Source organism: Hipposideros armiger, unplaced genomic scaffold (assembly GCF_001890085.2).
Source record: "Hipposideros armiger isolate ML-2016 unplaced genomic scaffold, ASM189008v1 scaffold_121, whole genome shotgun sequence".
Classification (NCBI taxonomy): Eukaryota; Metazoa; Chordata; class Mammalia; order Chiroptera; family Hipposideridae; genus Hipposideros; species Hipposideros armiger.
Genome location: NW_017731471.1, coordinates 450,265 through 460,102, shown reverse-complemented (window position 1 = coordinate 460,102; position 9,838 = coordinate 450,265). Strand labels below are relative to the sequence as shown.

The 9,838-nt window shown below is 46.5% G+C and overlaps 1 protein-coding gene across 1 annotated transcript; it reads right to left on the bottom strand.

The window, feature by feature from the left end:
* Window positions 1-837: 837 nt before the first annotated feature.
* Window positions 838-9,608, bottom strand: FGF16 (fibroblast growth factor 16). The gene is made up of 3 exons (XM_019648186.1): window positions 9,107-9,608; window positions 3,038-3,141; window positions 838-1,666 (listed from the first exon to the last, which is right to left on the bottom strand). Exons 1-3 carry the CDS (start codon window positions 9,378-9,380, stop codon window positions 1,421-1,423), a joined length of 624 nt encoding a protein of 207 aa, XP_019503731.1. The 5' UTR covers window positions 9,381-9,608; the 3' UTR covers window positions 838-1,420.
* Window positions 9,609-9,838: the final 230 nt, after the last annotated feature.

The window sequence follows — 9,838 nt, the reverse complement described above, 5'->3', positions numbered from 1 at the left end:
TGCTTTAGGGAAATGTGTTACGAGCTTCCCAGATTTCTCTATGAGCGCTAGCAAAGGATAGGGGTCGGGGTTGGAGAGGGAGTGGGAGAACACCTCCAGAAGGGAAGTTGACTGGTTCAAAAAAATCAGTCTCCCTATGGATTGTTGTTTATTTATTTTTCTTCTTAAAATTTTTATTTAAGTATAGTTGATATACAATCTTATATTGGTTATATTAGTTTCAGGTGTACAATATAGTGATTCAACATTTTTATACCTTACAATGTGATCATCCCACTAATTCTAATAATCATCTGTCTGTTTTGAATCCCTTCATCTTCATATCTAAAGTAAAAAGGCACCAATTAGGGTTTCTGACCTCTGGGCTTTGGGCCCCAATCAAATTTCAAAAGAGGGTTTCCCTATGCCTAGTCCTTCCTAAGCACAGATGTGAGCTTCTGTAAAATCTGTTGATCAAGGCCTTCCTGAAGCTTTGATTCACCACTAAGTTTAATGTCATAGAACCAGAAAGGACTTCAGATAGGGCCCCTAGATAATGTTAATATTGTGAATGATAGGTCATCTAGCCTAGGTAGTGTGATGCCAACATCAGGAGATTCTAAGAAGTTGGAAAGAAAGAAGCTAACCAAGCTAAGCCTACTAATATACAAATCAATAGAATTAGACAGTGGTTACAATATAAAGACAATTTTATTGCCAATAAAAGCCTTTAATAACTCATTTATCCCATTTCAGTAGGACCTTATTCTTTCTGATGAAAATCCAGTCATAGCATCTCTCATTAAAAATAAAATTATTTTGAAATAAATAAATATATAAAATAAATAGCATGTACATTTCATAAATACTTTGTCCTTATGCACAGTATCCATGCTTACATTTCAATAGCATTTTCTTACAACCTACCCCATCTCCCACTTCCAATGGCAGGAAAACTGCATGTCAGGACAGATGAGAAATCTGCAGAGCCAATGCAGGTTGGCTTGCAGCAGAGCTGTAGCCCCAAGGAGTTTCTAAATGAGACTTCCAAAGCTCTGTAGGTAGTGTCTATAGCAGATTTCTTGGTCTTTCATTTACCCATTGTCAAAGTATTTGGGTAGATTGTGGTGTAAGACACCCTGGCCCTTGGCAAGGGCCCCCATTCTTTCTCATGCCACCTCAGGGGAAAGAACATGAGTAAAGAAAAAAGTATATACAAGATTCCCTCTAGCCCACCCTTCCTCCCACATCCCTCCCCAAAATAACCCAACCTTGATATACACTTTGAACAACAAGGGAACAGCTGGGTCAAGTTGAACAGTAAGTGCTTCTCTGTTATCTAAATTGATAGGAAAGAGGATTGAAAAGCTACAAGTATAGTGCTTACAGAGACAACTGTGGCCGCAGAGTACACAGGTCACAGAGGTCACACTAGTGTCCGTTACCTATAGCGGAAGAGATCTCTGGACATGGAGGGCAACTTAGAAGGATCTACTGGCCTGGGTAAAAAGTGAGTAAATTTCTGGTGTCGTTTAGTCCTGTATCCCTCCCGGGGTGAGCCGTCTTTATTCAGGGCCACATAATACTGTCTCTCCGAGTCCGAGTGTTTGTACAAGGTGGAGGCATAGGTGTTGTACCAGTTTTCTTCAAACTGTTCCCGGAAAACACATTCACGTGTGAGTTTCTTCTGTGAGGGTGAGAAAACAAAGCAGAGCCCATTATATGATTATTTCTCCCATCCCAGCTTGCTGGTGGAGAACCCTGAAATGGCAATAGCATATTGATATTAGAAAATTTCAGTCCTGTATCCCGGTATCACTGAGGTATCATCTTTCTAAGTAGCACAAGACAGTCCTGTCTGTAACACCTTCGTCCTCTTTCATGAGCCACACAAAAATATTTTAGGCGAGGTTTTTCCTGAAGGCAGGAGACTGGAGGAGATAGTCTCAAATGGCTCTTGGACCCTGAGATTTTTCTGAACCTGACAATTTCTGCTATGGCCTCCCAGTGCCCCACTGGCACGTCTGAGTTTTCTCCCTACTTAGGACTAATGATGTTCAAGTCCATTGAGATTACAGTCAACTATGTCAACTGATAGGCAAAGGCCTTGGATCTATATAAAGTTCCATGGGAAGTGAACTGTGATTTCTCGTGATGAAGGGTCTCAGGCCTGTCAGTAGGAAAGCTCAGAAAAGATCTCCTTGAAAAGTTCCTCCAATCTGACTACTTCAAGCTAGCAGTTCTCAGGTCTCTTGCCTCTGTCCCTTCTCACACTTGACCCGACCACCATACTACTTGCTGGAGTTGCCGATACTGAGTGCTGGGGACAGGCCTATCTCTTAGGTGTCAGGGAAAAATGTGCTCTGATTTCAAGGGGTGCAGGCAGCCAGAAAGCATGCTGTGTGACTCAAAAGCCAAAGCCACAAGTTGGGATCCCATTTACCATTCCCCAGATCTTGGCTAACTTCCAGAATAGAGAACATGCACTGCAGCCAACCCAGCCCTAGCTGGGGACTTTGGGTTGTCACCAGACCCTGGAACCTCTCTCTTCATTTGTTTATTTCATTTGGCCTTTGGGATTCAGCTGAAGCAATCTGGAAATCAAGGACTGTGTTGTTAATCTGAGACTCCTCAATCTGAAGGCCAGCTCTTACACTGCAGATTTTTGTGCCAGCTAGTCTCCTACTCCTCCGGGCACTCATTAAAATTCAGATGTGCTCTTCGGGAGGGTTAATGCCCCAAACCCTTACCATCTATGACAAACCAGCAGAGCTCACTGTAGCATCAGACTAGCTGGCACTCTAGCGGAAAAGGCGAAAGCAAGTGTGCCACAGTAAAGCTTATGTTTTAATGGTGTGAAAACCATTATGAATAAGTGAAAGTGTTATGTAGCAAGTTTCTGGGCAGCCAACAAGTGACTTGAAGACACTAATCCTTTACAGTTGACAAAAGTGCTTTCACCTGCTAGATAAAAGTTTTTATACTTTTGCCTTACATTGTCCAAACACTGGTGGACTGGTGGTAATAGACTATGATGAAAAGAAAACTTTAAACTTACCGACCCATACAGCTCTCCTCGCTCGTTCATTCCTAAGTATAGGCCAGAGTCCACACCCCGAATGCTGATCAGCCCCACGGCCAGGCTGATGAACTCCAGGATGCCTAGAGCAACAAAGTGAATGACATTTCCATTACTGACATCAAACTAAGAGGGAGCTGTTCAGGTGACATGAACTTTAAGTCATTTATCCCCAACTGGAGGCCATCCCTGTGTGTCTTTCGTGAATTACCTTATGAAACCATCTTTTGCAGCAAGAGCAGAACCTCAGAGAAGGCAGTGAGTCTCTCTGGACCTCAGTTTTTCCATGTGTAAAATGGGGGGAAATACTTTCTGCCTGTACTCAATACTCTTAGCATATGATGAGGAAGAGACTGTGAGAAGGCTTTGGCTACGAAAACTCCATAATGACAAGGTAATATTACTGTTAAATACCACCATTTCAACAAATGGGACGGCAGCTTTCCAAAGGGGAGAATATGGCCAGCTTTCTGTATCTTCCCAAAGTCACTTTCCTCCACCCCAGAGCACACAGAATTACTTTGTTTTCCTCTAGGCTGAACTTGTTTTGCACCCTCTTAGCTCCCATGTCCTTAAAGCCACATGAGGCTGTCAACTGCCTGTAGCTGACTCTAACAAAGGCCACACAGGCCACTCACTAAGTTTGTTTCTCCTGTCATAGGCAGGAGGCAACACTTGGCCCAGTGAGAGCTTTCTCCTAAAAAGTATTCTCAGCTGGTGCAGCCCCAGGCTGACAAGCCTGTAATTCTCCCCTTCTCTCTAGAGAATTTTCCATTTATCCATGGCAAAGAGTTGGCAGGTAATATTGGACTTGATACTGATTTGAGATGTTGCAACTTTAAGGGAAAAAGGAAGACATTCAGAAATGTCCCTCTAGCAGACAAGGTTAGAGATAAGGGTTTGAAATGTTTTCATCTACCTAGTAGCAGTAGGTGGAAAAAAGAAATCAACTAGTAAGAGGGAAAAAAGGACCAAGGACTGAAATAATGGTGACACTAAAGACTTTATACTTTCGTCCTAAGATAGCACATCTATTATATGGATGCAGATGTAATTGGCAACTAGATTCCTCTGTGATAGTCCTGTCTCTAACCATGTTTTCAATGTACAGACCAGAATTTATACAATTGACTCACAGAAGCATCCAAAGGTATGAAATGAGCTCATACCTGGATGGCTGTCTTATCCAAAAATGCAGTTCTTAAAGGTAATAACAATCTATGTAATCTACATAGGGAGTGAGATTGATTCCTTAAAGATCACTTAAAAAATGTAAGTTGTTAATTTTGAAATCAGGTTAAAAACTTCAGTGGGAAGTCTGAATAGCCCCAGTGACTTTGGCTGGTGAGTAGGTGTTCAGGTGTGGCAGCTTTAGGGCACATTTTTCCATGGCCCACTGGGATCCATTCAAATAATGTGAAGTTATTTGGTTGTCATTGTGTAGAACACTCAGAGTGTATGTAGCCTTTGGCCTCTAGCATTGAAATCCTCCAAGTTTTAGTTTCAGTTTGGTTGCTACTAACTCTTATAGTACAAAGAAAGGAGTTTTAGGAAAAGAGATTGATACAAGATGGTAGGAGGGAAGGGAAAATACCTGGTGCCAAGTAACAGTTAAGCAGATGCTGATTTAATGGACCAAAAGCTTTAGTTGTACCACACGATGTTCTGATTTTGTTTCTGCCCTGTTTAACATTTTAATAAATGACTTGTAAGAGGACATAGGTGGACTCCTTACCTTAGTTCCAGAAGACATACAGCTGAGAGGGTGACAAACAAAATCCAAAGAAATTTCAAGAGAATGGAAAAATGGGCTGACTCCATCAAAGTAAGCTTTAATTACAATAAAATGTAAAGTCCTGTACTTTGGTCCCCAAACCAATTACCTGAGATGTTTTGTGTTTGTGTTTTTTTTGGTGAAGGTGAGCTTCAATTGCAGACAGGTGAGTGAATCATATTCCTTAGTTTTTTGGCCTATTATCATAATCGTTCTGTGCAATGGTTTTTTGTTTATCTATTTCTTTGTTTTTATTTCCATACTCTGCTCTCATCCTCCTCCCCACTTCAGGCAACCATGTATATTTTCCTGAAAACATGTACTGTTCTTTTGTGTCTTCATGCATGTTTATTAAATGCAAGTCTGCCCGTCTTTGGAATGGGGAGATGTGGCTTAGCAAAACATACACAATGGCTTAAGGGATTTGATTGAACAAGGTAAGCTCAGTGTGGGTGACTCATGAGATTATTAAAAAGCTAATGTAATGTAAACTAGTCATGTAAAAAATACAAATTATTAAAAAGCTAATGTAAAATCTAGGAAAAAAAGGGGAAAAGCTAATGTGATTTAAGGCTGCACCGATAGAGGTTTAATAACTGGCATAAGGGAGGGGACTGCTCCACTCTGCTCTGTTTTAGTTAGGTCACACTGAGAGGACTGTTTTTAGTTTAAAGAGGGCTACGGAAAAACAGAAGCATGTTCAAAGGAGAACAGCCAGTATGGCAAGGAAACGAGAAACCAGGTCATGATTCAGTTCTGGGTGCTAAACTTTGAGGGATACCAATCCACTGGAGCCTTCACTTCTTTGCTTTGCTTAGGCAGATTACTTCTGAGCTTCAAGTCTTAGTTTCCTCATTCTCTAAGTATCTCATGTCTCTGACCACCCTGAGCTCATTAAGTAGCAGAGGGCAGCTTGTGATCTCACCATCCAAGACCTGGTGTGAGAACAAATCATGAAACCCAAGAGGTGTGGCCATTTGAGTCACCACAGTTTTTCTCCAACTCTGTTAACCTTGATGCCAAAGGACAGATCATACAGGAAGTCACTTGGGTTGTGTCCAGTAACAGGGGTCTCCAACAGCTGGAATCATCCCTGCCCAGCTGTCTTTGGGCATCATTTCCCTTTGCCAACTTTCCTATTAGCTGGATTCAAACTGTGGGAACCCAGTGGCACATGATGATGGAACAGATATTCCTAAACCTTCTCCTGAATTCCAGCCAGCATGAGGGGAGAAAGAAAACAAGCCATTTTCACATTTTCCCAGCTACAGCTGGAGAGGGGTGTTAACAGCAAAGTGTTGAGGAAAAGTATTCAGTAGACAAAGTTTGTCCTAGTACTCTCACCCCCTTCAAAGAGCAGGACCTCCCTCCGCTCTGCCTCATCTTGACCTGTCCACCTTAGGCTCTGGCCTTTGCTTGACAATTTCCAGACTCTTCTCTTCTTACACCTTTTCCCCCATGGCCTCAGTCAAAACGAATCTGTCCTGGACACCACTGCTTCAGTAACTAGCTAGATGACTGGCTAACATGTCATCTAATCTGGTTCCATAACTTGCCCGAGCTCCCTCAGCCATCCTTTCAAACCTTCAGGGCCAAGACAGTGCTGCCTTGGCATCTTGCCAAATAAGAACCAGATCACTCAAAAACCAAAGCAGCTGCAGGAGCCTGCTCCATCCCACCTGGCCGGAGGCCTCTCCTCCAGTCTGGCTCCCAAGCTCTGCTCTGCCAGTCCACAGGTGCCCCTCAGGAATGTCAGTATTCCTGTGAACCTCATGTAAATGCCAACAGCCAGGCAGAGATTGAAATACTCCTGGCTACTGATTGCAGAATGGGGGGTGGGAAGGGGAGGATAGGCTGTGCCAACAGGTTATTATTTGGAGTCGGGGCTGCTCTTGGGCTCAGCCTGACTCTTTCTGAACACATGGATTCCAGGGTAATCCTTGGGGGCCCTGCTCTCCAATTACAACAAATAGCTATTTACTTTACATGGCCTTTGGAGACTACCTCCTCCCCCCAAGCAGAAATCTATAATATTTTATATCTTAAGTCTGGCCTACTTTACCCTGCTGGAATGTTGACTGCTAAAGCACTTATGGAATGTTAAAGTTTCGATTTATTGAATACCCTGGCTGATTAACTCAAATGTGGAGGGAGGAGTTAGCAAACTCAAACGCCACCTCTTTCTTTGCCAAAAGCTAAACTGCGAAAGAGTAAATGTGTGTTTGAGAGTTGGCAGGGGAGTTTACAAAGAGACAGCATCGACCAGTTATCATTTCCTTTACGGAACTGCCGGGAAGCCAGGGAAGGAGGAAAGAGAAAAGGTGATGCAGAGGTGGTCTCAAGCAGTATTTTTTTGTTTGTTTAGTTTAGTTTTTTTGTTTGTTAGGGCCAAACCAAAAATGAAGCAGTCAGTTAAGCAGCAGTGAAAAACATCCCTTCTTCCTGCCAGTTTTATTTCCTTTGGTTTCTCCTTAAACTTAACACCCCTAGCAGGCCTGAGAGATGAAAAGAAATCAAGATGTGTCCTTAGGGACATAATTAAAGACCACTTATCCCAAAAGCCTATTACTGATTTATGTTGACCTTGTAGGTTATTGGGCTCAGTTTAGGCACAGAGTCAGGCAAACACTTGTAGCTGCTGGGAGCCAAGCTCAAAGTTTCTCCACCTCTGCTGCCCCATCCCACATTTCTCCATCATTTCATGCTTTTTCTTTTATATATCAGTAATGAACTACCCCAATATTTTTAGGCAATTTTGGGAAGCCTTTGGGAGGCTCTGAGGCCAGGGTGGGAGTCCCATTCTTCCTGAAAAGGAACAAAAGGCGACTGCAAAGTCACAAGTGATGGAAGGGAAAGGAGCCAAGTTAACACTCCCTCTCCCTCCACCCCACCTTATCACCCTTTTGAGAACCTGCTGCAAGTTTATACAGACACCTGCACCCCTCCATTCCCCCCACCCCACACACAACCTACTGCACTCCAGCTCTGTGAGTGCATTTTTCCAAGATGACATAGGCCTCATTAGGGTTCCTGCTTGCTCCCAGCAAGGAAGACCAGCCCTGGCCCTAAGTTGTTTGCTAGACTTGGCCTCTGTGCACCCCCTTTTTACTGTGCATTCCAGATGCAGCTCTAGCAAGGCATGGGAACAGGAGGATGGGGAAGGTTAGGGAGGTAACCAGGGTGGGAAAATGAAGAGAATGGTGTCATGCCTGAGGGTAGGCAAAGCCTCCTATGGGCTTAGAGATAGAAGGTGTCCTCCGGGCACAGGGTTCTTGGGAGGTGCAGGGGCATTGGGGGATGGGAGGCCCAAGGAAAGGTAGCTGTCACAGAACCTGAAAAATGGTTTAGCAGAGAATAGGAAATTGAACATAAAAATGGCCAAATTACTGAGGAGTGAACATATTTGCTTAGAAACCTAATGATCTCCATCGCAGTTTAAGGTTTGTATTAATTGTATTCTGTATGCGAGACAGGCAACTGTGCCCTTTGAACAATCTGCAGAATGGCTGGTAGAGAAATCCCGGATGGAGGTTTGGACGTTTCCTGTCCTGGGCCCAGGAGACACCTGTTTCTGTGGCTGGGAGTGGGCCCAGGACCATTTCCTCACTGAAGCAAGGAGTCCAGAGGTAGCTCCGGGCTAAAGCTGCCCCGGTTTCCTAGTTTATCCACTACCCAGCTCACGCCAAGCTGCCTGGATTGGCCCCCACCCTGGGGCAGAGCAACCCAGAGGCAGGCAGGTGCCACAGCTGTCGCGTCTCTGCCGGCCCAAAGCGGCTTGGACGTGGGCCGCTGGCCCATCACACCCATGGCCCACGAAGGCTCCTGCTCCAGGCTATTGGCCGCGACAACCCTGCTGTCCTCGAGGCTCGGCCCCACGCTGCAGCTGCGGTCCCTGACCTCTTCCGTGGGTGCTCCTACCCCTCTCCCAGCTTCACCTGCTTCCATCCGAAGCACAGCGTTCAAGTCTCAGAACGATCCCCTCGCACCCAGGGGAGGGAGAGAGGGTGGAGTGGGGAAAGGAGAGGCCGCACCTCAAGGCGCCCCCGCCCCCTCCCGAGCGTCTGAGGGTGCCAGGCGCCCAGACGCTGCGCGGCTGAAGTCCGCACCGTCTTGTCCCGCCTGGCCTGCGTCCCTGGCGGCCTCCCGCCTCGACGGGCCCGAACTGCACCGAGCTGGGGGCGGTCCGCGGGGCCGCAAGCCTCAGCCAGGAGCCGTCGGCTTCCTAACGCGCGGTCTGTCCGCTCGCCTCCCGTCCCTCCCCGCCGTGTCCTCACCGAAGCGGCTGTGGTCGTGACGGGTGCCGTGCACCGTGCCGTTGGGGAAGATCTCCAGGTGAAAGCCAGTGCGACAGTACAGCTGGCGGCGCCGCAGGATCCCCTTCAAGTGGGCGAAGTCTGTGGGCGAGCCGCGTTGCAGCTTCCCCTCGATCTGGCCCAGGCGCTCGTTCAGGAAACCAGGGGAATCAGCTAAGGGCACGTTCCCCAGAGACGAGGAGAAACCGTGCAGATCCCAGTCCAAGGAGGCGAAGACCCCCCCCACCTCCGCCATGGCGGGGCGCGCGGGGCCGAGCCGGGGCGGCGGGGCGCGAACTGCCTCTCCCCGCAGCGGGCGTGGGCGATTCGCCGGCGCTGGCTGGCTGGCTCGCTCGTTCCCTAGCTCCGCGCTCTGCCGAGTTGCAGTCGACGTCTGTTCGCGTCCAAGGAACTTTTCAGCCGAGGGGAGCGTGGGGCAGCGCGCTCCTGACCTTGCTTTCAGTCAAAGTGCCGCTTCCCCTCGCATCCATCTCCCTGGGCCTCTCATAGCTGGCTTCGTCGAGATATCGGATGCAAACAGCACTTTATATACGTACCCACTCCCCTTACATTGACATATTGGATATTTAAATACAAGCCACACCTCACTGGCATCCCCTCGGAGATTGGTGTGTGGGTTCTTTTTTTTTCCTTCTCCTTCTCGTATCCATTTGGCTCTTTTTGGGAGAGGGAGGGGGAGGGGGGAGAGAGCGA

Coding starts and splice junctions, on each gene's coding strand:
- FGF16 (XM_019648186.1), bottom strand. CDS start 9,380: ATGGCGGAGGTGGGGGGGGTCTTCGCCTCCTTGGACTGGGATCTGCAC. Junction 3,142..9,106: donor TCACGACCACAGCCGCTTCG/GTGAGGACACGG, acceptor TTGTTGCTCTAG/GCATCCTGGAGTTCATCAGC. Junction 1,667..3,037: donor GAGGAGAGCTGTATGGGTCG/GTAAGTTTAAAG, acceptor TCACCCTCACAG/AAGAAACTCACACGTGAATG.